The sequence below is a fragment of the Cinclus cinclus genome, chromosome 15 (genome assembly GCF_963662255.1).
Source record: "Cinclus cinclus chromosome 15, bCinCin1.1, whole genome shotgun sequence".
Classification (NCBI taxonomy): Eukaryota; Metazoa; Chordata; class Aves; order Passeriformes; family Cinclidae; genus Cinclus; species Cinclus cinclus.
In genome coordinates this window covers 10,424,684-10,449,707 of record NC_085060.1, presented here as the reverse complement: position 1 = coordinate 10,449,707, position 25,024 = coordinate 10,424,684, and the positions used below count along the sequence as shown (strand labels likewise).

Sequence of the window (25,024 nt, the reverse complement as noted above, 5' to 3'; positions counted from 1 at the left end):
CTTGTAACATAGTCCATGCCTGGCATTGCTGGCAGCTGCAGCCACCAGTAGTCTGTACCCTAATTTTGTCAGAAATCGGCAAAAATTCTCTTGCCCCAAAACCTCCCAGTCCTCTTTCTCTCCAGAAGTTTCTTATCTATGACTGCTCTGACACCCACAGCTAAACTGTCACCAGGTGGTTTTGCAGCTGGTCAGGCAGCTAAAAGCCACACCAGCCCCTTGAATCTTTATTTCTCTGTCTTCTCTAAGCTTTAGCCCTGCTCTGACTTGCCCTGAGCTGGTCGTTAGCCCTTGAGGGCCTTTGCCTTTTCCCAACCACCTGGACCAGTTTTTCTGGGATGTGTGGGGAGTTGGCATAATCTCAAACCCTAAACAACTGGTGGTGAAAGCGTAATTGTCCCCTTGCTCCCTTTCTGGAGCTGCCTGGTTTAGTCACTGGGTTTTGGTGGCTTCTGTGGGCTAAGGGAAGCAGAGAACTTGAACCACACAGTCATGAGATCCTGGTGAACCGTTGAAAGCACTTGGGTGGCATCTGGGGAAAGCAAGGAGGGAAATATGGAGCTGCTCCTGGGGAATGAAGTCACTGTGGTCATGCCTGCATTAGCGACTGAACGCTCCGGTGAGCTCTGACCATGATAAAACCAAGGTGACCATCTTGGGGACTTTACTCAAGAGTCCAGGGGCCGGGAAAGTTACTTTGGGGAAAGACTGAGTTTCCTTTCTCTCAGCCTTGTTTGGTGCTTGTGCTGCCATCAAATGAAGGGAAACTCAAGCGGCACCAGCTACAAACCCTCGAAGCGGCAGCTGTGCTCATGATAGGCCAGGAGCTGAGGCTGCACCGCCGGGACGAGCGGGGCCGAAAAGGAGACGTGGTGCCACAAGGAGGGAATTCGGTACAGCCGCACTCAGTCGGGTGCCCGAGCGGACCCGAACCGTCAGCGGACCTGGGACAGGCAAGTGCGCGACCCGCACGGACATTTCGCTTGAAACAGCAACTCATCTGCTAAGGCTGGGGGACCTGAACGGACCCAAACCGCGAAGCCGAGCCCAGCCTCGGGGCTGCACGGCTCCGCCCCGGCCCGGCCCGGCCCGCTTTACCGTAGGGGCCGCGGGGCATCGGGAGGGCTCCCCCTGGGCCTTCCCGAGAAGTCGGAGCGGAGAACCCTTCCCCGTGCTGGGAGCGGGCAGGGGCCGGGGGCCCGCGGAGGCAGCCGGGCGGCCCACGAGGCCGGGGACCCGCTGGGTCGGGGGTCGGGACCCGCTGGCCGGAGCTGCGCGCTCGCCCGGCCCCTCTCTCCGCCGCCCCGAACCGCTGCCCGCCCCGCCCGCAGCCTGGGCTGCACCATCGCGGGCCGCCGCGGGGAGGGACCGGCGGCCTCGCACCTCCCAGAACGCGGCGGCCACGGCGGCGGGACCGGCGGGACCGGTGGGGCCGAGCCGGGGCGGGGGGGCGGCGGGGCGGGGCGGCCAGCGCGGGCAGGGCGGGCTCGGGGGCGCGGCGGGGCCCCCCCGCGCGGTGCCGCGGTGGGCGCGCCCGGAGCCGCCCGCAGGCCGGGGCGGAACGTGAGGCGGGCGGGCAGCGATGGCGGCGGCCGAGGTGGCGCGGCAGGTGCGGGCTGGCGCGGGGCCGCTGCGTCGCGGGGGCTGGGCGGCGCCGGGGCGGGGGGCCGGCACCGGGAAGAGGTCCGGGACGGCGGGGCGGGAGAGCCGGGCGCGGCCGAGGCGGCGGGGCAGGATCAGGGGGCGCCGGGCGGGCTGCGAGGTCACCGGCCTGGGGCCTCCCGCGGGTTCCGAGACTCGGTTTGGAGCGGCGGCGGCTCCCGGAGGGTCAGGCTTTGGGGGCCGATCCGAGGGGAGCTGAGGTTACTTGGGGTAGAGGATGTTGGGGTACCCCCTCCCCCCCCCTCCTGCAACCCGGCCCGGCGACCTTGGGCTGCTCGCCCCGCGGCGGGCCGGGGGTCCTGCCCCGCCGGTGCCCCCGGGCCCGGCCACGGCCGGACCTGCAGCGCTGCCCGGGGTTGGCCGGGCTGCAGCGCTGGGGAGGCCCGGCCATGCATCCCTTACCCAGGTCTGGGGGCCCCACGCCGGGCCAGGGCACGGCAATGGCATCCCTGTCTGTCCGGAGATGCTGCTCTCCTCCCAAAGAAACCGTCGGCCCGCGTTCGGTAGTGCGTGATGCGGGAAGGGAAGGTCTCCAGTCTGGCACCGTGTGCCGCGGAGGAGCTGTGGGAGCCGAACACCAGCACCGTGTCCCCACTGCGCTTTGTCCCCGAGGGTTCCCGGCAGTGTCCTCGGGTGCCGCCGTGCTCGCCCGCCTGCCTAGCGCGGCACGAGATCTCCGTGTGTCTGCGGAGAAATATCCAGAAGAGGAGCAGAGGGAGTCGAGCCGCCTCTGCGTTTGTCAGAGAAACGCTAAAGAGGCATCTGTAACGCGTTTGCATATGGAAGGGTTTTGTCTGTGGTTTGATGGGCTTCCAACTTTCATGTCCGTGTGTTAATAGAGAAGTAATACTTGGGGTGAATGCTTTCCAATTTCATCTTCAAAGCAGTATGTTTTAGCATGGACCTAGTCTTGCTGAATGGGTAGATGTAGCCATTCTTTGCCAGTTTGTGATGTTATTTCCTCCTGGACATACCCATTGCCTTGTATGTGACTGCCAAAATATGTGAAGTGACTCAACTGCTCCTCTGTCTTTTAAAGAAATTGGGCGTTATGCTTTCCTAAGGTAATGTACAGGAGTTTGAGAAATCTGCTTGTGGCCTGGAATGTATGTATGATACAGCACAGCCTCCCTTTGGAGGCAAAAGAGAAAGCTGGCTGTGAGACAGACTTGAAATTAGTGTGCTGCAAATTGAAAATGTCCTTTTATGAACAGATAATTTGTCAGCCAAGGTCTTGGGCATCTGGTCATGTCTGATTCATGGGTCAGTCAGCTGTAATGTCCTGGTGGTGCTGAAGGCTCTGTGTGTGCCAAAATGGTTAAAAGTGTGAGAGCTGGGACTGGGTTTGTGGAGGAGCTGGGGTTACCACCCTGCCATTGTCCCAGAGAGCCCTTGATCAAGCCCACACTTATCACAAGGGATGGTTGGTGAAACCCCCTTCTCCCCAGTGGGCAGGGTGGCCTTGTCACCACCAAGCTGAGCCCCTTCTCCTGTACTCTTCCAGTGGGGAGGATGGGTGCAGAGGACTGGCTTGCCAGACACTGTCCAAGTCTCAGTCTCCAGTAGAGGTCAGAAAAATTGTTGCGGCTGCTGGTAGTGATATGTGTCTTTTAACTGCTGGAGGAGATGTCTCCTGGGAATGTATCCAAACTGCATGGCGTTTCTGCAGCCTTTTGTCAGAGGCATAAAGAAGTGTAATCTTAAGAGCTGTCAGAATTGGAGATTTCGGAAGCACTTGACTGTTAGTGAATGTTGAATGGCTGAGTGATGCAGTGCCTCTGGAGAGGGTGGTTGGTGGTCAGGACCTTTGGTGAGACACTTCTTGCTTTCCATGGGGCCTGGATTAAAACTCTATCCCCTCCTCCACTTTTCTTTTCTGGTATTTTTCTTTTATGTTCTTGATGATCTTTTATCAGTTGAGCAAAGAAAAATAATACAAAGTCTTTATCTAGACTTTCCTGATTAACATTTATCTTGTGGAGGATGTTTATACTGTGCTGGATAATTCTTTCATTGCATAGGAGAATTACTTACTTGTACAAGTGAGAAATAATTGGTACAAGTGTTGCTCTAATTTGCTGTTTAATCAGAACTAAATGCAGTCAGGGGAAGTGAATGCCATAACACCAAGGTCATGAGAAGGGATCTGATGTTGTTCTGACTTAAAGATGATGTGAGGAACTGTGGTGTGGAAACCTGAGTTCAGGTTCTGCCTTGCTTTGCCATTTGCCATTTGACTTCCTGTGCAAGACTTGTTTCAGGTTTGGGGGTAAGCCCCCAGGTCTCAGCATTAAGGGCAGCAGAGGGGCAGGAGGTGGCTGCTGTGAACATTGGCAGATGCTGAAGCTCTGTGAGTGTTGCTTGATTGGGTTTTGTTGCAGGATGGTGCTGCTATGTTTGTTGTGGCTGTTTGGAAATCTTCCTAAGGGACTCCCCAAGGCCTCAGGGTTTGAAGTGATTCTCATTTGGGAATAGGTGAGAAATTGTGTCAGAAGTACTAAGTGTCAGCTGTCAGTGTCCTGAACAGAAGCACTCAACTAGATCAAGTATTGTACTGCAGCCTCTGAGAGCAGTTTTATGCTGTGTGGGCCTCATTTGGACACTGGGTCCCTTGGGTTAGAGCTATAACATTCTTTCTTCTCTTTGTTGTGCTCCACTTGAATATCACCAAGCGGAGGCTTTGCCTTTGCCGTGGTATCCTTCCTCACCATTCCTTTAGACCTGGCCACAGACATAGTCCCGAATATGCAGCGTTGACATTTGCTATGGGCAGCACCAATGCATGTGTTCTGCTTTATCTCCACGGAGGCAGTGGCCTCTCAGGGTCAGTGGAAGTCGGGAGATGACAGTGCTGTACCTCCTTGTTGTGCTAAGCAGATCAGGGCACAGATGTGCATTCAGCAAGATTTTCCTCTAATCGTTTTTTTCATCCCAGGGACACTGGAGTCATTCAAACACCTGAAGACTAAACCTTGCCCCTTTAAATGTAAACTAATAGTTAATGTATGTTGCTTTCAGGCTTGCTGTCATTCATTATAACATCTTTGTATTTTCCATATGATTCAGATAGTTTTTTGTAAGAATTAGAGTAGGTAGTGGCAGCTTCTGTGACATGGAGAAGCCCTTACAAAAGGCTGTATAAATCCTTCTAAGAAAGGAAGAAGTAATGTAGCTTCTCCAAGTGGCTGCTCCTCACTCTCCTTACTTTCACTCTTCAATAGCCCTGCCTGATAATACAGCAAGAGAGTGTGTTGCTCTTTTTGCTCTTTTCATTTCATCTTGTTTATGACAAACATGCTTCACTTCCTCCCAAGCAACAACAGCCCATTCTGTCTAGGCAGAGGGTCACTCCGTGTATATGGGGAAAAGAAAGGCATCTGGTATCTTGGTGTGGTGCCAGTGTTCACACTGGCTTTCCAGAGATTCCATCTTTGTCTTTGTTCCAAGAAGATGTAACCTTAAAATAGAGAGTACAAAGGACTCTCAGCCATCCAGCACTCACTGATGCTCCTGGAAAAAGCCTTCACGCCTACAATATTTACACATGTACAGTATTAAACTTTGCTTACTTTGTTGGTAGCTCTTTATATGTTTTAAATTTGATCTGGTTTGGAAGATGAATGATGGAAGACAGTCTTGAACACCTTATCAGAAAAAAGTTTATAAGCTTACCATATTCTCCTTCAGTGATGAACAAGGGGATCCAAACCTACATTTCATATACACCCAGGATGACTAATCAATGTGTTCATATGTTGTTTATGATGGTGCTGTTTATATATAGCAGTGTTCTGGTACAGAGATACCACTTGGTGCTTGAAGACTGGTGACTTGCACTGTTTCTTGGTGCATCAGACAGAAAATGTTTCTTTTCTCTCCACTGGTTTGCTAATTGCTGTCAACTTTGTGATGTGTGTCAAAACCAGACTGATCTTAAAACATTATTCCTTTTTTTTTTCTTTTTTTTTCCTTTTTTCCCCGCTGCATCCAATCTCTTGATGCCTTGGCCAAGGAGGCTGTAGATTTTTAGACAGAGTAGCACAATATACCTTATGGCTGCACACTTAACATGGAGGCTTAGCTCCTGTGACTGGAAAACACATTTTGCAGTAGTTGTTTCCTGGCCTGTACCAGATATGAGTTCAACTGCATTGTAAAACCACAGGTGACTAGAAAAAGAACCTACAGGAAATTACTTGCAGGCTGAATTCTGTGTGATGGTAAATACCTCCTCTTAGCTGAAAGTGGCTTAACTTCTACCATTTATTTTGTTCCATCTGGATCACACTTATATTTAGGGATGAGGGGATGATTTGTTCTTAATGAGAGCCCACACTCCTGCCCACGCTTCCTGGGGAGAGTAGTGTTCAAGCAGTCTTCCAGTGGTGTGGTTTTAAGGCTGAGTATTAAAAATACACTTGATATTTCTCCTTCCCCAGGAGCCATCTGCTGGTGGTTCTCTCTTGCACCTTTGGGGGCTCAGTCCCCATACCTGTTCTTCATCAGCTCGTGGGGCTGTTGCTGCAGATCCAACACTGCCATGAGATTCCCTAGTGCCGGGATTTTGTTTTGGTGAATGCATTTTAGGAGAGTTTGAGTGTGCTGTCACAAAATCTATGCGTCTGACAGTCTCACTTTCTTCTACTTTACCTGATTCTGCATTCCTGGAGTTCATTATCAGTAGGCAAAACCAGAATCTGCTGGGGAGCCTGAGTGCCTTACTCATGAACATGTCATTAGGAGGGAAGGTGCTCAGGAATTAATGAAGCGCCATATTTGGTGAACATCTTGTCAGGAAGAGTCAGACTAATACACAAAATATGGCTAAGGGGAAACATATTTACACATCACAGACTGGTAAATATGGTTAATGATTGAAGTGTATTTGGAGCCTCATATCTGAAAGAAAAAAAAACCAAAACAAACCCACAACAGCAAAACAGTAACAAAGACAAGAAATCATACTGACAGGCTATTGTAGTAAATGTACTCCTTGGGGATATTTTCCCAGCCTAAAATAGCAGTGCCATGAGCAGAAGAGGGAAAACCAGTATGCCTGTCCCTATAAACGGGCTTTCAAGATACGTGAAAGCATGATTGTGAAAGAATAAATTCAAAATCACACCCTATAAACCACTGCCTTTTGGCTGTAGTATTTTTTGCAAACTGGAAAGCTAAAGAGGAACTTTCTGATTTTCACATTAAAATACATTTTAAAGAAAAGCCTTTGCTTCAGAGAGGGAAACACCTTTCTGAGGCTGCAGGAGGACAACTTTCCAGTACACACCAATACAGGGGTGCAGCACTGACTCTTCATTTTGCCTTGTGCCATTTCTGAGGCTAAACCTCCACATGTCATGTTTTAGTGTCAGCTGGGCAGGGTTGGGATTCAGGGTGCTGTGGCACAGACTGGGCAGGTGAAAATTTCTGACTTCCCTCCCGAAGCTTGTGGATGTTCTGGACATGGAGCACCACATGTTCCATTTGGCTGGGGAGACCAGATTAGTGGTGTTGAGCACAGGAGAGAGCAGGGTGCAGGAACAGCTTCTCAGGAAGTCCTTTGGGTGGCTAGGCAGGAACAGCCTTTGCCCCACAGCAGGAGGCTTGGGTACCTCCACTCCCAAACCCTCCTGGCAGGCTCCTTCAGGCCTGTGGGGTTATGAGCAGTTCAGTTCTGGACACTTTTTCTCTGCTTTGTTTTCCTGTAGGTGCAGTTTTTCTTACTCTTTCTAGCTATTTTCTGTAATTGCAGCTGTGAATGGGAATTACATGTGAGTTCCAGTTCACATAAAGTGAATGGTAATAGGCTTGTAGGAAGTGGTGTCATAAATACATTTCTTAGCACAGAGGATTCTTGTTGTTTTCAGTGTAAGGTGGGACTTGAGTTTCCACATATTTTTTAAGAAGCAAGTATTTTTCACCTCTTCATTTCAGCAGCTGTGTTTGTGTGCATGTTTTGCACAATTTAGTGTTGCTCTCTCAGGGCTACCTACCTTCAGATGTTTGGTAAATGAAATGTTCTATTTGTGCTTTCTGAAATTGTTTTAGAGAAGGGTGAAGTGTGCTGATATGATTGACAGATCTGTGCAAATCTCTGCTTGGACTGTGCAGTTGATTCCACTTGGGAGGTCTTAAAGCTTTATACAGAGAAGTGTATTTTGCTTGAAAATGACACAACTATTTCATTGTATTTCAGGGTGAAGGCTGCCGGACTGTCCCGCTTTCTGGACACGTAGGATTTGATAGTTTGCCTGACCAGCTGGTTAATAAGTCAGTTAATCATGGGTTTTGTTTCAACATCCTGTGTGTGGGTGAGTATTTCCATTTTGGGAAGTTCTCTAGCTGAAGTTTTCTGCAGCTGGATGTAGCTTGTAGCTTACAGCACTAACAAGGTAGCTTTGATTTAAATTTCCCCAACTGTTCTATTTTCAGTAACAAGATTTACTGGTGCTCTGGGAAATCCCTGCTGGGGTTCTGCAGTATGGCTTTTTACCAAGCAGTGAAATAAAATGCCTAAAACCACAGGCTGTTATTATGAGCTTTCCTTTACTCATATGTTTGAATTTCACATTTTCTAAAAGAAATAGGTACTCATACCAGAGTACTTTGTTATGAGGTCTTTTTGGTTAAGTACTGATTTATTATTATAATAATTATTATTATTATTTTAACAAAATACTAGTCATGCTCCTCTTAAATCACTAAAAGCTATTTTTTTCTCCTCCCTTCTGTGCATACTTGAATTAAGGTAGTGTCTGGCCAAGCCTTAACTCTTCTGACAATTATCCAAGCTGCCATGTGGTGTGAATCACAGCTGGGGCCTGGCACTGTAGCAGGACTTGGTGTCTGTCCCTGCAGCCCATCTCACAGGTCTTCCCCAGGGTTAGGATCCCAAATAATCCCTTCTCTTAGGTAACAGAAATAAAACCCTGTATGGCTTTGGTACCATAGTTTGGGAAGGTGAATTGGGAAATTAAAAATAGGCAATGAATAATTGTCAGATGGGTTTGCTGCCGCCGGTGCCCTGCCTCTGGTAGCAGGAGGTTATTGCATGGCCATGGCTGCTCAGACTAAGCCCTGTCTGCAGATGATCCCAGCAGTGCCTGGTGTGGCAGAGGGGAGAGCAGCAGCTGTGGGTGCCACCTGGGGACTCAGCTGGTGGTCAGCTCTGCATGCACACAGAGCTTTTCTGTCCCCTCACATGAGAGATGCAGCTCATGGTGTGGACCTGGTGTTTGCCCAGGACAGGGTTAAGTCTGAAACGAGAGTAGCAGAGCAAGGAGAGGACAGTTGAGTCCTCTTAAATGGAGCTGAGAAGACAATTTGCCTTACAACCTCATTCCTGTGAGATGATATACTTTGCTGACAAGTGGAGGTCACTGTCAGGATGAGTCTCTAGGTGATTTCTGCAGAACACAAATGTGATGTGACCTAAGGAAACTCCTGTGCCACGGCTGAAGTCTAAAAGTGTTTCCTTTTCCATTTACTGGGCTACAGTGTTTTTTTTCAAGTTCTAGGTGTAGCAGTGGGTGCCTCCTGTAGTTAATGTCTTCAGTTTGATGTGTGGAGAGGAGCTGAATGCCTGTCCTTTCCTCTTTGCAGAGCAGAAATGGAACGCATTAGTAATTTTTGAGGTGAATAACAAGGACTCACCAAGATCAATGTACATTAGTTACTAATGTCAGTTTTTTATGAATAGTAATAACACAATCTTGAAATAAAGAAACTTTATAGAAAAATATAATAAACTTAATTAGAAAAAGATTTGCAAATCTTTCCCCCACACTTAAACATCCTGAGAAAAGAAAATAAAAATTCCCAGTGTTCACCTGTTATTTATTCCATTCTGTTGGATTTTTCTTGTGCAGCAGAGTTTGGGATCAAAAATTGAAAGAACAAGGAAACAAATGAAGATTGGATGAGGATCCCATAGACAGTCCACTAAGCATGACAGAAAGGCATGTCACTGCCCCCTGTTTTTCAGCTGTGTGGCATCTGTTAGAGGAAAAATCCAGTTATAATTCTACTCTGTGTCATACTAGATCTGAGCCACCACTCCCTCCAGCTCTTGCTGGAGAAACCAAGGAAAGTTTCAGAAATTACTCTCAGCAGCATGTCCGGAGTGGAGCAGTTTTTAGCTCTTCTCATGCTCAAAGCTGGAATAAATGAGAAGACCTCTCTTTAGATGTTAGGGGTTGCAGATCATTTCTCTGATCATTTATTTCTCAGCACAACCATTTTCTTCCTAACCTTACATGATAAATTTTTATTTGCCTCTTAGTTCAGTGCAAAGGCTGGAGAAGTGTTTAGTGGCTGAGACTTTCTGTGCTGACTATTTCTCAGTGAAATAGGGGAAGAAGAGGAGGAGGAGCAAGCTGCTGGTTTTTGATGTAAACTTTCTCAGTTTTTGCCAGGGTAAATTGTCGTTGCATTAAACTAGTATCCCAACTTAATCCCCTTCCTCTCTCCCAGGATTTGCAGGGAATTTGTTCTAACTGTGCAATGAGAAAGGCTGTTTTGTGGCAGAAATACTTCACTTTCCCCCGGGACTGTACCAAGACTGTTTGAGGTCTCTCACTGCAAAGGAGTGAGCCTGTGATGTGCATGAGCTCTCACCTTGGAGGAGGGAGGGATGTGCACAGGATTCCTGGTGCTCTCCAGCAGGCAGTTCTCTGGGGTGATGAGCTGTACAGTCTGGAAGTTGTCTAGTGCTTGTTTCTGTGATCACTGGTGCAACCAGCTGAGGAGGGAACAGTTTCTCTAATCAAAAAGCCATCTGTCTCCTCAGGCTTCTCCTGCCCTGTGCTGCTGGTGCCCTGAGGTGGATGCTGGGAGCTGGGTGCTCCTCTGAGGTGGTGTTTCAGTGTATTTTGTGAGCCCTTGTTGCTCTCCTTGCCCCTGCAGACTAGCCTTTGCCTGGCAGTGGGGAGTTGTGTGGTGTTTCTGTATGCCTGTCAGATGAAACAAACTATTTTTCCCCTCTCTCCTTGAGAGGTGGCCTTATCAGTCTGAGTTGCCTCGGGGCTTGTCTCAACAAACCTGCTACATTGGATTAGCTCCCATTTCTACACATGAAAAGGTTGTGCATTCATATACATTTTCTTTAAAATATAATTGTTTGATACCTGGAGCCACGGTTGTTAATCTTGTGAAGGACAGGTACTGCTTGCTCCTGAAAGGAAGCTCTTGTGAAAGCTGCTCCCTGCCTTTGAATAGGGAAATACTCCAAGGACTCCTCTGTCCTCCCCCAGAGTCAATTGATGAGGATATGACTGGGGCCTCTTAAAGTGTTGTGGGAAAGGGGGGCAGTGAGCAGTTGCTTGTTTCACTTAGTACATGTTAGGGAGAAGCACATTAAATTTCCAGGCACAAAATGAGAAGGTACAGCTTTTGTGGTATGTAATTCATCTCACTGCTACAGGTGCTTAGGATGCTAAAAGTTCTGTGAAAAGAAGTCATGAAAGGTCATTCAGCACAAAAGATGCCTGTCTTGGTGTGGGAAGTTAGGAGCTTGTCCCAGCTGTAGTTTTTCAAGTGGTGCCACCCCTGTTCCATCAATGTGAGATTTGATGAAGTGCTTCCATAGAGCAGTGAAGATACCGCATCCACATGCAGTTGGAACAGGGAACATGTCTCAGGAGAAGGAGAGGACGTGTGGGGAGCCCAGCACAGCTGGGCTGTTGGGCATTAAGAGTAGATGGTGCTTTCTGAGCACTGATGTAGGGCTGCAGCATGTCCAGACCTTGTGGCGGTGGCTCTGGCCATTTTTTTTTATGTCCTTGAAAATTGTGAGATTTAACAGCAAAACTCCATCCCATGATGAAAGGTACAACACTCAAGCTTTTCCATTGCTGTCACATCTTCCTGGTGCAGAACTCTACCAGTGAAGGTCACTCTTTCTGTCATGTCCTCCCCACAGAGCTTTGTCAGCCCTGTTTCAGGACAGCAGACCACTGTCGAGTTGCATAATCCCTAAGTACGGTTTTGGAGATCAAATCACATGTGTCCATAAGCCTGACATCAGGAAATAATCTCCCTGCCAGGGATGCCTCTCACTCGGTTTGTGTACACTGCTGCTTTTTCAAAGTAATTCTGCCTCTTTTAATCCCTGTTCATCATTTCAGTTTTTTGGGGAGGATTCCAGTGGCATTGGCTGGAACAACACAGACCACTTGTCCTTTTTATCAGACTGTCTGTTCCATCTGGACTTCTGTCCTTACAAGAAGCAGTTGGCACCATTCACATCTTCCAGACAGCAAAAAGTTGCCTCTGTGTGAGGCAGAAACTCCCAGAAGATTCAGAAATTCTTCCTTCTGTAATTTTGGCCTTCAAAATAGCACTGTTCCCTCTCTCTGCTCATATTTAACACAGCAGAATACTTTGAGTGTTTAATCTTTTACCGTTTCGTGTCACTCTGTCAGTGTTTACATTCTTTCAGCTGAGACAGTCTTTCCTCTCTTCTCTGTGTTCCCTGGCAGGCTTTAGTTCTGTGTCAAGTCAGTGGGGTTACACAGTGCAGGGACAGGGGTATCTGCTGGCTCAATGTAAATTTGTGAGTGCAGACTTAATATGAGATGCCATGCTAGTCCCTGTATGTTTTAATCATGAAGGTGTTTGGATAGGCAGCTCCTACCTGTGGAAAAATGCCACAGTTCTGATCTTTCCCTTACAAAAGGAAAAACTCAGTGTTTGAGTTCAAAGTTGCCTTTGCTGGCCCTGCATAGCTGGAATGAGGTGGAGTGTAAAAGCATGTTCTACATCTCTTAAACACTTATCCTAGCCCCTCTGACAGTTAAAGTCACTCCTGTTGGGAAAAACTGATGGACTTAAAGTAGGCAATGATTAACAGGTTCAGGATGTGGCCTCATGTGAACATCTTTCACCCAAAAGAAGAAGGGAGGCAGGAATGAGAGGTGACCTACAGGGTGCTGTCTGCCCAGACGCCAGTGTGGCTTACAGGTGACCTTGTGTATGCACTGCAGAGAGCAGCTCCCTGCCCTGGTCTCCACTACTGCGCCCCTGTCACCCTGTCCTGTAGCCTTGGAGCTGCTCCAGGAGGTGGGGCAGTGGCACAAGAGGAGGCTTTGCAAGACTGTGCATAGGTGATGCTCCTGCACTTCAGGGCTGAGGGACTCCCCTATCCTGAGATGTTCCATCAGTGTTCCTGGCATTCACAGGCAAGCAGCCAGCTCTCTGCTCTGTCCCACCCATCCTTTGGCAGGGGATTTGGAAATGCTGCAGCCTTCTCAGGCTGTTTAGATTTTTGTCTTTTTTTTTTTTACACTGCTGTTTTCCTGGAATCCCAGAGAACAGCCTGGGAGGTCATACAGGCTGTTGGCTGTTAACTCCCAAAATCCCTGTCCAAACCATGGCAATGCTCTGGTCTGATCTGTGCACCTGCTCCACTGTGGGGGCAAATGGTCCCTGACAAGTCCAGACAATGAGATTCCAAGTCAATGAAGGGCTTGTTCGACCAGCTTATTCTTCCAGTGACAGAGGTAGCCTTGTGCTTTGCTGGGTTCCCCTCCCTTGCTCTGGTCAGTGCTGTTGTGGGTGCAGCTGATGCACTGAGGTAGCACAAGGGACTGCAGCAATGCCAGCTCCTGGTGCTGACTCCTCCTTCTCCCCTTCGGATTGAAAACCAGATGGATGCAAAAAGAAACTGCACTGATGACTGTTCTGGCTGCAGTTGGTGTTGGTTGGTGTTGGAGCACAAGCTGTCAGCTGACTCCCAGGCAGTTCTGCAGCTCAAGGTGTACATTGACTTTGAAACGTTAATGGATCTTTCTGCCTCTGGAAAGATACTAGATATGTCATCCTGGCAATCAGGGACTGCTCAGTTCCCAGAGCAGGGGATTTGGAACTAGACAGTCTTCCTTCCAACCCAAACCATTCTATGATTTTATGATTCTGTGTTTGCCTTGCTCTGCCATGTACTTCAGCCTTGAGTGAGGAAAATTCCTTCTGAGGCCAGAAGAGGAATTTGCCTGCTTGCAGGGGTGAGGCTTGGAGATTTGGGCAGTTGGATAGGGGAGGATGGGGAGGAGTTTCCTCTTCTTGAATTGGGCATTTCATGCAAGTTTGGATCTGCTACAGAGCTCTAAACCTAGAAAAGTAAGAAGCTCTTTTATTCTGAGCAAAGTGGGAAAATGGTGATGTTGTTTTGGTTGGGAGCAGAGGGCTGGGAGCAGGAGGGGAATGCTCTTGCAGTCAGACACAGTCTCCCTGTGGTCCCATAGCAGGCTGGAGGAGCAGCTTTCACAGAGGGTGGGGTTTGGCTGCTCCTGAAGTTTCTCCAAAAGCCGGCTGGGTAGCTCAGAAATTGCTGTTTCCCCAAAACACAGCAGCCTTCACAAGGCAACAAACCAGACTGCGTAGGAAGTCAGATCCTGTGAGCTTGGAGAGCTGACTCTGTTGTCAGAGCCTGGTAAGGGAGGCTGCCCTGTGGAATGTGTGTACAGAGGGATTTGTTTTATTCTTCCTGGGATGTATCTAAAACAAACTGAAGACTGGTCTCTGGGATTTGTCTCTTCCTTATAGACAAGGAAATAGTTGCCCGTTGATAAATCAAAACCAAATAGCAATTCAATACTGATAGAATACCAGCAGAATACTGACAATACTAGCAGAACTTTTGGAAGCTGATTTTGCAATATTGTACAGCTCGTGTAGCCCCTGAACCAGATATTACAGAAAATGCCCCCTCCCAGTGTAGAAGGCCGATTCTCCAACTCATTATGAGAAACCAACTACAAAACTTGCTGTGGGATTTGAACCAGCTCTCAGGGGTTTTGCACTGAAGGAAGCTATTTCTGTGGCTGCTTATTAGAGACATTGATCCTGGAGCAGCTTTCTTTTGGAAATGGCAGTAAGCCCCATTTCCTCTCCCACTTTTTAGTGAAACAGCATCTTCTGTAGTGTAGTTGTGGGTTTAAGCAGGATCTGAACGATGCTTTCCCCTTCGCCTTTTCACCTCTTTCTTTTCATCTCTATTTTCTAATGACATTAAGGGCCATTAGACTGTGAAATGTAATTTGCCCAGAATACAGACCTCCCATTGTTCATGGCTTTCTGTTTACCAGACGCTCCCTTGGGAGCATGAGATCTGCTTTCATCTGCTACAATTTCACCCCTGTTAATGTTTGGAATCTGAAAGGCCAACCCATATTAATATTCAACAGAATGTTTCAACTCTCTTTTTCTCCAATAGGGGAAACTGGCCTTGGTAAGTCCACCCTCATGGACACCCTTTTCAACACCAAGTTTGAAGGTGACCCAGCATCTCACTCACAGCCTGGGGTCCAGCTGAAATCCAGTACCTATGACCTGCAGGAGAGCAATGTCAACCTCAAGCTGACTATTGTGAGCACAGTGGGCTTTGGGGATCAGATCAACAAAGAGGACAGGTGAGTGTAGGGGAGAGAGGCGATATCGTGACCTGGCTTTTCATTTTCCCTGTGCCCTAGTTAGGCCTGACTGCACTGGAGTTTTCCTGCTTGCTCTTTAGGAGTTGTCCTTGTCACCTCTTTGGAATTGGACTGGTAAAGAGAGGACAGAGGCTCTGGAGTGTCAGCACTGCTTCAGCTATAAAGCAGCTTTTCTCATGCTGTCAGAGCAATATCTGCCCTGCTGGCAACCTTCTGCTCAAATTCATCTGGTGGGGAGACTGAAATGCTCCAGGGCATTTGGGCTTCTTTTGGTTTGTGCTGACCTCAAGCTGCTGACCAAACCACTAGTTTGGTTTAGTGTCTGCTTGGTTTAATATCCACTTTTGGCAGGGCTCTACCATGGGAAGAGCCAAAGGAAGCATGATAAATGTGCAGTGAGATACCCTGGGGGAGCATCTGTGGCAGCTCACATCCCAGAGTGGCTGGAGTGTGTTGGTTAAGGGATGTGCAGTTACACCAGATAGTCTCCAAGGTGCATCTCAAGAAAGACATTGCTGGTGGGATTTACTTTCTTGTTGGTCTGTTAGATATTTTTTAAAGTTTGTTGAAAATGCACTGATGTCCTTTATATTATGAGTCTGGCAGGCTCTGTATTTTAGAAGGCCTTGCAAGGGAATTGCAGGAATTTCCTACCTCAGAGCACTATGCAAAGGCAATACTGAATGAAGCTATGTCTTCCACCAGCAGCACTTGGGGCTGTGAGAGCAGCAAGCCCTGAGTGAAAACAAGGGTTACACACTGCTGCAAATGAGTCTACATTAGCCTTGTATTAGAAAGTCTCTCACCCTCACATTTCAAAATATGAGAGCCTGCTTTCCCTGGAGAGGATGGTGTATCTGCTGTCCTCTGGTGTGTCCAGTACTGTGTTTTGACAAACAAGCTGCTAGAGTCTGATGTAGGACCATGTCTTCCTGTCAGCAGTGCAATTTTAACATTTCTTACAGGTGGGGAATAAGGGAGATAGAGAGGACTGGACTCAGAAAGTGGAAAATGAAAAGTAAAATCTATCAATAGCTTGTATCTTAAAAGCAATCCAAGGGACACTGTCCTGTTTGTTTAGCTCTCTGACTGTGAGATGTATAGCTTTTTTTTTTTCCTTTCACCACAGCTATAAGCCCATTGTTGAGTTCATTGATGCTCAGTTTGAAGCCTACTTGCAAGAAGAACTGAAGATAAAAAGGGTCTTGCACAACTACCATGACACCCGGATCCACGCTTGCTTGTACTTCATTGCTCCGACAGGCCATTCCCTGAAATCCCTGGACTTGGTAACAATGAAGAAGCTTGACAGCAAGGTTGGCACAAGTAACTCTTGCTGGGCAGATTTACTGTTTGCATAGTGGAAAGGCTGCTGCTTTTCCAGAGGATCTCCCCACCTTGAATAGCCCTTCTGATGGAAATGACTGAGTTGGCAGATAATTCTGTAGATTTATTGAGTACTTACAAGTTTTTGAAGGAAGTATTGCATACTTAAAAAAATTCCCAGGAGCAAAGTTGATTACTTCATACCTCTGTTTTTTTCTAGGTGAACATCATTCCCATCATTGCCAAATCTGATGCCATTTCCAAGAGTGAGCTGACCAAGTTTAAAATTAAAATCACAAGTGAATTGGTCAGTAATGGGGTGCAGATCTACCAGTTCCCGACAGATGATGAATCAGTGGCAGAGATAAATGGGACAATGAATGTAAGTAACTTGGTTCTTCCTCCTCTCCCAGCACAGCACTGTCAGTGTAGAGGTTGGTGGCCCATATCGGGATGTTTCTTAAATCTACTTTCCCTTTTGGTTTGTGTCTTAAAAACAGGATTTCACAAGAATCTCATCCTTGTAGTGTCATCCTACGCTAGGAGAGCTTTGTGGCAGACTACTGCCTCTCTGGTGGGCTTTTCTAGTCAGAGAACAGACTTTTAATACCCTCCTTGTTGTTGTGCATAACTGTTGAGGGCCATATAAGAAATCAGTGTTAAAACCCTTTTCAGTTCAAGGGTTTCTCATTATTCCTGTCCTGTGCATCGCCTGATGGCCTCCTACCAGTAAACTTCCAGGATCCTGTGGCAAGTAGTTACACAGCTTAACCAGCAAGGTGTGAAAAACTGTGCACAACTTGGGCCAGGCATGCCTCGAGGTGCCTGCAGGTGCCCATTCTGGCTCTGGCCTTCCCAGCATCACGGGCGACTGTCTATGGCTCCTTGAGGATGATGCAGGCTGTCCCTTGGCCCTTCTAGCAGCACATCCTGACCATGGTCCCATTTTCCAGAAGGGTTTTCACCAGAAATCAAGTAGGGGAAGTTGACTGCTTTACTGCTGTGGATGTAGTAGAGGTCTAGCTCATGTGCATTTGTGCCACCTCTTGATTTAGTATTAATAGTTGTAGAGTGTTCTGGAGAGGTCTGAAAGAAATATGAAGTTTGTCCTGACATAGGAGCTGTCAGTGATGGTTTCCTGGTCAGAGCAGTTCAGCGTTAGCCTTTCTGAGGGTGGAAGTGAACCTCTGCTTCTCTTTCCTTTCAGCCGTTTACTTGTCTCCTGGGAGGGAATTGCTGTCTCGGGTTGCAGATGTTCTGGGTTGTGTCAGTTGCTGCACAGACAAATCAACTCTTTAATCCTCCATTACAGTCAGAATTACCAAGTTTATGGGGACTAAGCAGGCTGGAATTTTGCAGGTCTGAAAAACTTGTATCCAAATACTGGTATTATTAGAAACATAAGACAAATATTACTCATACTATGTGTGTGTCCCATGTGAGAGCAGGGGGCTGAGGGATAAGGGGGAAGAGCCAATCTCTGTGAGTGCTTGCTGGCAGTTTTGCTTCGTTTTCAGTTTGACTGTATAAGCAACACTCTGAAAGCAAGACCATGATCTCTGAAATCTTTTGCTTGTACCAGCTGTCATGAACTTGTCCAAGTTTTTGGATAACCTGTTTAATTCACTACCTGCTCTTGAGAGCAATCCAGGGTCACTGATCTTCCATGTAGTTGGCTTCCTGAGCCCTTTCAATTGTTCAGACTTTGGTGCACTTCAAAAGCTTTGCCTAACAAATGTCACTTCACAGAGCTCAGCAGAAAGGGTTGGTGCAAGGAGCTGAGAACTCAAAAGTGCTGAAACTTTGCACTTGACTTCATTGCAGTATATTGGCAAAATGCAGTATAGTTCCCAGGAGTAAGGGAGGTGGGGAGAAAGCTTGCTTACAGAAACATGCTGCAGTGTCTGGGGGGTTTGCTTGGCTGCCTGAGTTTTGGAAATGAGAAGACTGTAAGGTGAGATCTTCAGAACCTAGATAGGTGTTGGGAGGGTTTCAGTTCCAATTTTGCTGAGCTTGCACTGGGCAAGTCTCTTTTTGCCTTCTGCAGAGAGATCACCTTTACTAAGAAGTGACTGTTTCTTATTTCTGAGTTTCTGAAAAGCAAATCCCTCTTGTTCTTAGCCTTTGTATAATGGGGAGTGTATATCTCAGCTTGAAGAGTGTGACCTTGGGTCACACTGGACACGGTGGCTGGGGACACGTTCAGACCTTCCTGACCAGCAAGAAGGAAGGAAGGAGATGTTACTCTGGGGGTGAAGTCTGGACTTCCATCTCATGATCTGATGAATCAAGGTGTCTTGTGCTCCAGCATGAGCTAAAGGAGTGGTGGGGGGAATAAAATCCAGAGGGCTCCAAGACTTCTTACTGCTTCTGTGCTTGTGCAGATGTTCTCCTTAGGCACGGCAAGCCCTGGGACAGCACCGCAGTCTGAGCCGCAGCACTCTGTTCCAGCTGTCACTCTGATGCCAGTCTTGCACTGGCTCATCTCACCTGAGACTCTGTGGCTGGGAGGATCAGCCAGGTAGAGGATATAGAGTGGTAGCACTAACAAGGTTTCCAAAAAAGGACCCACCCTGCTACCCCTTGTCTTGGACTAGAGGCCAGTGACTAGACTCCCTGAGATTAGCATGTGCATAATGACTGTCTTGCTCAGTGGCTGTGCTCATCTCTGTGTGCTGGTGGGTCAGCCAGGTCTGAGAACGACTAACGTGGATATCATTACATGTGTTCCAGGCCCACTTGCCATTTGCAGTGATTGGGAGTACAGAGGAGCTGAAAATAGGAAACAAAATGATGAAAGCTCGTCAGTATCCTTGGGGCACAGTGCAGGGTGAGTTGAGCCCTGGGATTTTCCTGGCATGAATGATGACACTTGTGCAAGCAGGCAGCGGGCTTTCATAAAAAGAGCAAGGGCCTGCTGGACTTGATCATCCATGGGGAATTATCCTTTGTTAAATCCTTGTGTCAGGCCTATAGCGCCAGTTTTCTCTGCTTGGAAGGGCTGTTAAACCTGTTGGAGGAGTAGACAATAGGGGAATGTGGGAAGAGATCTTAGTTTCTGTCCCCATTTTCCTCCTTACCATGTCTTCTTACAGTGGAGAATGAAGCTCACTGTGACTTTGTGAAGCTACGGGAGATGCTGATCCGTGTGAACATGGAAGACCTTCGTGAGCAGACCCACACACGCCACTATGAGCTCTACAGGCGATGTAAACTGGAAGAGATGGGCTTCAAGGACACTGATCCAGACAGCAAACCCTTTAGGTGAGATGCCAGGAGAGGCAGGAGAGCTTAAGAGAGGCTTTGTTGGATGTGGTGGGGGAGGGGGGGGTGTATGTGTGTCCTTGGGGGAGCACGGGAAAAGCCAATGCAGCAAGAAAAACTGCCAGGTCAGATAAATCCAGTCTTCAGCAAAGGAGAAGGTGAATATACAGGGTGGATGTGCAGGACTGACTGAATCTGCAAGTATGGGAGTAGAAATGTCTGCTGCAGAAAGACGGTGATGCCTTGGGCTTACCTAGAAACAGAGGCCAGACAAAATTAAAAGGATAAAAGCTGATATATTAATGAAGAGCCTTCAGGTACGTTAAGGGCAGACAAAACCTCCCTAAGGGGCTACACACAAAATGGATGATGCTCATGAGTTTTTCAGACAGCTCTAAGTTTTATATATTTACATATCAGGTGCTAATCCTCCAATTATGGCTTCAGGTAATCAAGTTGTATACCCCCAGTTTGCTCCTCCCCAATTCACTTTTGTTTATACTTTTTGGGGCCTGATGCTGTAGGGTGTCCTTGGATCTCAGGCCCAGAGGGATTGTTTGGTCTGACCAAAATGTGAAGACAGTTAACACTTTATATGGAGTTTAGAATTATGCGTTAATGCCGTACAGGATTTGAAAAATATAAAGGCTAAAATCTTAAGGCATCAACAGCAGTGTTCCTCTGAACTAGTGTTTGTTGCCAGCTGGTCTCTTTGAATTGCCCAACATTCAACATACAGAGAAGTGCCAAAAATCATTGGATAAAGAAGACCTTGGGCATATGTGGATGAATGAGTAACAAATGTGTTGTGTGGAAGACAATAGTCATGGTGAGGGTCTGATTTCAGAGGGTCATGGAAAGCATTTTGTCCCAAGTCCTATCACTGGCCTTTCCTTCTTTTTCAGCTTACAAGAAACTTATGAAGCCAAAAGAAATGAGTTTCTGGGAGAACTGCAGAAAAAGGAAGAGGCAATGAGACAGATGTTTGTCCAGAGGGTCAAGGAAAAAGAAGCAGAGTTGAAGGAGGCTGAAAAAGAGGTAAAGACTGAAGTACTTGTGTCTTCATGGCTGTGAGTGATAGATTCACTCCCAAGTAGGTAGTTGTTGCCAAAGCACTTTCTGCAGTGTGGTTTAGGACTTTCTTGCCAAGAAATCTGAGGTTTAACTTGGATGGGGATGTTAAGATGTTCAGTCTGTAGGACAAAACTGAATCACAGTGTTTGTTGTGTACAACTTATTGCACCAGGAAAGGGCTAGAGTCTTGATTCTGATGGAAAGTTGCAGTGTGGTGAAAGTCAAGGAGAGAAGAAGCCTGTGAACTGAATTTTTTTTTATAAAAAAATACACCCATACAACCTTCTTAGGATTGTGAAAAATCCATTAATTTACTGACCTTTAAAGAGGAATAAGGCAGAGACCCCTGGAGATGGATTAGGGTTTTGTTTTACACTTATGCTCTCCCAATCCTCTGTTCTTAGTCTGCACAATGATGCATTATTAGAACACTGCCTGTTAGTTGCTGTGGAAGGAGGCTGTTCCCTGCCCTTTGGGCAGTGGCAGCTCAGGAGCTAGAAATGATGTGGAGACCAATGGAAGTTCACAGGTTCAGATCTCAAGGGATCCTTCCACCTCTTTTCCTGTGAACAGAGTATCTGGTAGTGCTGTGTCCTGCTCACCTCTCCTTTCCCTTTAGCTGCATGAGAAGTTTGATCGTCTGAAGAAATTGCATCAGGATGAAAAGAAGAAGCTAGAGGATAAGAAGAAGTCTCTGGATGATGAAGTAAATGCATTTAAACAAAGGAAGACAGCAGCTGAATTGCTTCAGTCACAGGCTCAGCAGGCTGGAGGATCACAAACTCTTAAAAGGGATAAGGAAAGGAAAAAGTAAGTTACTAACCCAGAGGTATTTGCTTTTTGGTTATGGTTCTCCTTTACTGTTTTTCCTCATGTTCATATCTCCCTCCCAACATAGCCAGTCCTTATCAGGGGAAGGTTTGCAGCCAGGTTTAATCCCTAATAAGGCTGAGCAGTATCTGGAGGCATGTAACCTTTGCTGTCATCCTGAAGAGCAGGGAGCAGTACTAACATCTCTCTTTACCTTCTGTCAGCATGGGAGGGGATGAATTTGTTTTTATTCCCCAAGATTCCCTGCTCCTCCCTTGGTCTCTCAGTGCTTATAAAGAAGTGGAACCATACTAGCTGCCAAGGCTAGGGTGTGGGTAGCAGGGATGTCTCATTACCCTCAGAGACGAGCATGTTCTCACTCAGGTTCTTATTTGTTTAGGTTGAAAAGATTGTGGAAATTATTCATGGAGACTAACAGTCTTGAATTCTGGAATCTGCAGAATGTAAGACTTCAAAATGAGGGAACCGGTCATAACAACTTGTTAGCACTAGTACTCTTCTCCCATCCTAAATCAGCTTTTTGCCCTCCACAGAAACAGTGGGAGATATTGCATGGCTGTAACAGGGATTCCCTCTGCCAGGGACTGGTGTGACAGGAATCCAGGGTCGGGGATCGGGACTGTCTGCAGTGCCTGTGCCAGGCTCCTGAAGCTCTGCAGTTGCTCAAGAGCAACCAGCTGTACAGTGAAACAGCTCTCCCAGTTCTCCCAGCACTGAGCAGTTCCCTTCCTTCTCATGGTGGTACATTTCCCAAAAGGAGCACTGTGCCACCTGTGCAGGTGTGCAGAGAGCAGAGTGCAGACAAACAGGTTTTGTAGCACTGCCATGATCCCCTCTCTGCTCAGCCCTGGGGCAGTCCTTGCCTGCACCATGCACATGAAGAAGTACATGAAGAAGTGCTGTTAAACTGGACAGTATGGGGCATGCCCAAAGGGCTGACAGCACTGTTTGTCAAGGGAAAAACCTGTGGCTGTTAAGCTTGGGTCAAATGAGACAGTGGAGGAGAAGCTCAATTACAAGAATGAGATCCTGGTTTAGTCTTTTAGTTTAGAGCTGAAGCTACTTCAACATGAAGATTCTTTTGCAATGAGCAATTATTGCTGTCCTTTTCTCACTCACCCATTCCTTTTTCTGCTGCCTATTTTGATTTGTTCATTTGAATCACCTTCAGGGGGTTTTAATATCTTTTCATACTGAGGAGTCTGAGACTAGGGGAAGACATCTCTCTACAGCCTGGACTGTGTGAGGAATACCCAGAGTTCTTTCATGCTTAGAATCCTTAGACACCTGCTCACTCAGGACTGCAGACTTCAGCCTTGAGATCAGTCAGGGTCAGAAATGCAGAACAGGGAGGCAACAGCCCTATAGTATCAATAATTAGTTGCTGTGACCCAAGTCAAACTCTTGGTCCTTGAAGAGGTTCTAATCTCAGAACATTTCCTTGACACCAAACATATTGATACAGAAAAGCTTTGGTACTGTCCTTGTCAGTTAAGGGCACAGAAAACTCCATGACACAGAGATAGGTCAGTGCTTCAGTAAGGCTTGGAAAAATAATAGGAAGCCTCTTTCGCCTTGGGGGAAATCGCTGTGCTAGAAATGGTGCTGCTTTCTTTGCTCTGTAACTTCTCTGATTGTCTTTAATAATGGATTTCAGTATTTAGATCATATTTTTTTCTCAACAATCCATGAATTTTGCAAGCTGGAGCTTAATTGTAGCTTGTTTACTACTGGCTGGCAGTACAATAGCCTTTTTCTTTCACAGGTGACTTGTTTAAACCCAAGCTCTGTAATTTGCACTAATCATGACTCAGTTGATTTTTTTTTGTTGTTGTTGTTACATCATTATCATCATTATTAGGTCTTACATGTGTGCTGTTTTACAGTTAGCTGCTGTTTGGCTGCATGGTGCATGAGGCACATTGTCCTGGTAAGCGTCATTAACTAATAGAACCTCACAGTGGGATCAGTTACCTCTCCAAGAAAAGCAGACTGTGTGCAAGTCCTGAAGCTTATAAGTATTATCTCTGTCTTCCTCTGCTTTCACCCCCACTATATGTGCTCTACCAGTCACTCTCTACATGTGCAGTTGTAGAAAAAGTATATAATTATCTTTAAAGATTCTGCAAAGTTAAATTCAGAGACTGAGGATAAGGAACATAGAAAAATAAGGATTATGTCCTCTTCCTTTTAAATCTTCCCAGCACTTCATTGGCTCTTTATAATTTATTTTTAAGAGAGATGGAATATTCTTCAATCATACAGGCTATGTTGATGCTATGGCAACAGTTGCTATGGAGATGTGGTGCTGATGCTACAGCCCAGCTAGCCATGAATGTCTCTTGCTTACCTTTCTCCTCCTTCCCTCCCACTCCTCCAAGCTGTAATGTTAACTTGTGGTTACACTGGAAGTGAAGGCAGATGAAAGACTAGTTTCTGTCATCCTCTTTAGGGTTATTAGTTAAACTGCTAATGACAGTGGTCTACTTACAGCTAGGTTGAGTGGGTTTAATTGAGCATTTTTAATTTGCTGGTGATTTTCTGGTGAGAGGAAGAGGAAACCTCCCACAGGAATGTCTTGCTTCTTGACAGAGCAGCAATACTCATTATCCAAGGCAAGTGTGACAGTGCCCCAGGCTGAGGTGCACAGGCCTCTCAGAGAAGAGAGGAATTTATTTCCCTGTTGGAAATAGACTATAAAATACCCTAAAAACTCATCTTCGAGTTCACCTTTCCCTGCAGACAAAGCTAAGACTTACATTCTCTCCTGGATAGTCCAAACTAAATTATGGTCTGCCCTTAAACTGATAGAAGCTGATTCCAGGATTCCTTCCCCTTAGCTCCACCAAGGGAAACAGAAAAGCAAGTAAACATCATGCTGTCAGTGAGGGGCATTTGAATGTAATTTAAATGGGACCTTCCACTTAACAGAGGAGCTTCAGAAGGGTCTTTCACTGACTTGAACTGGTGCTTGCAGTTATCTGGAGCTGTCCAGTTGAATGAATGTCTCTGCTGCCAACGGTAACTGTAGAACAATGAAAAGAACAATTCTCTGCTTATCAGGCTCTGAACGTAGAAAAATAAGCTCAAAGAATAATAGTGTTCATTCTGGTGCTGAATATGAAGGCACAGCTAAAGTGCAGTTAGAGTGAACATTACTGATTTTTGTTGGTTTTGGATTGCTTTTGGCAGTCCTCATAACTGTACACTGTTGTGTGCTGGGTTTTGAATCAAATGAAGTTCTTTGTTCCCACTACACAAATGCAGACAGTGCCTTTTTCAATGGGCATTTGTCATTGCTAAATTAAATATGTATATGTGGTACTTTTCCAGGATTTAGAAAAACACTCTCCATATTGATCCATAAAGTGTTGCAGGGCTTCACTGTTTTGCAAGGATACAAACAAGTCACAGTTGATGAGTCCTGTAGCTTGCAAAAC

At 46.7% G+C, this 25,024-nt stretch overlaps 2 protein-coding genes across 5 annotated transcripts in view; both read left to right on the top strand.

Annotated features, from left to right (window-relative positions):
- The first annotated feature begins 1,474 nt into the window (after positions 1-1,474).
- The window catches only part of SEPTIN6 (septin 6), a 25,813-nt gene continuing 2,263 nt past the window's right edge, over positions 1,475-25,024 (top strand). For 2 of the 4 annotated variants that reach the window (XM_062503080.1, XM_062503079.1), the window contains exons 1-10: positions 1,475-1,609; positions 7,859-7,973; positions 14,873-15,068; positions 16,219-16,405; positions 16,636-16,797; positions 19,149-19,245; positions 19,511-19,679; positions 20,585-20,717; positions 21,373-21,563; positions 23,471-23,514. In XM_062503080.1, the coding sequence (XP_062359064.1) occupies positions 1,583-1,609; positions 7,859-7,973; positions 14,873-15,068; positions 16,219-16,405; positions 16,636-16,797; positions 19,149-19,245; positions 19,511-19,679; positions 20,585-20,717; positions 21,373-21,563; positions 23,471-23,474 (1,281 nt within the window). In that variant the 5' untranslated portion in view covers positions 1,475-1,582 and the 3' untranslated portion in view covers positions 23,475-23,514. Of the gene's footprint in view, positions 1,616-7,858; positions 7,974-14,872; positions 15,069-16,218; positions 16,406-16,635; positions 16,798-19,148; positions 19,246-19,510; positions 19,680-20,584; positions 20,718-21,372; positions 21,568-23,470; positions 24,950-25,024 lie in introns of those variants that run through there. The other 2 variants (XM_062503078.1, XM_062503081.1) reach the window with 2 other exon arrangements.
- NKRF (NFKB repressing factor) overlaps positions 24,987-25,024 on the top strand; it is a 14,408-nt gene continuing 14,370 nt past the window's right edge. Inside the window, exon 1 of the mRNA XM_062503077.1 lies at positions 24,987-25,010. Within this exon, the coding sequence (XP_062359061.1) occupies positions 25,002-25,010 (9 nt within the window). The 5' untranslated portion in view covers positions 24,987-25,001. The remainder of the gene's footprint in view (positions 25,011-25,024) is intronic.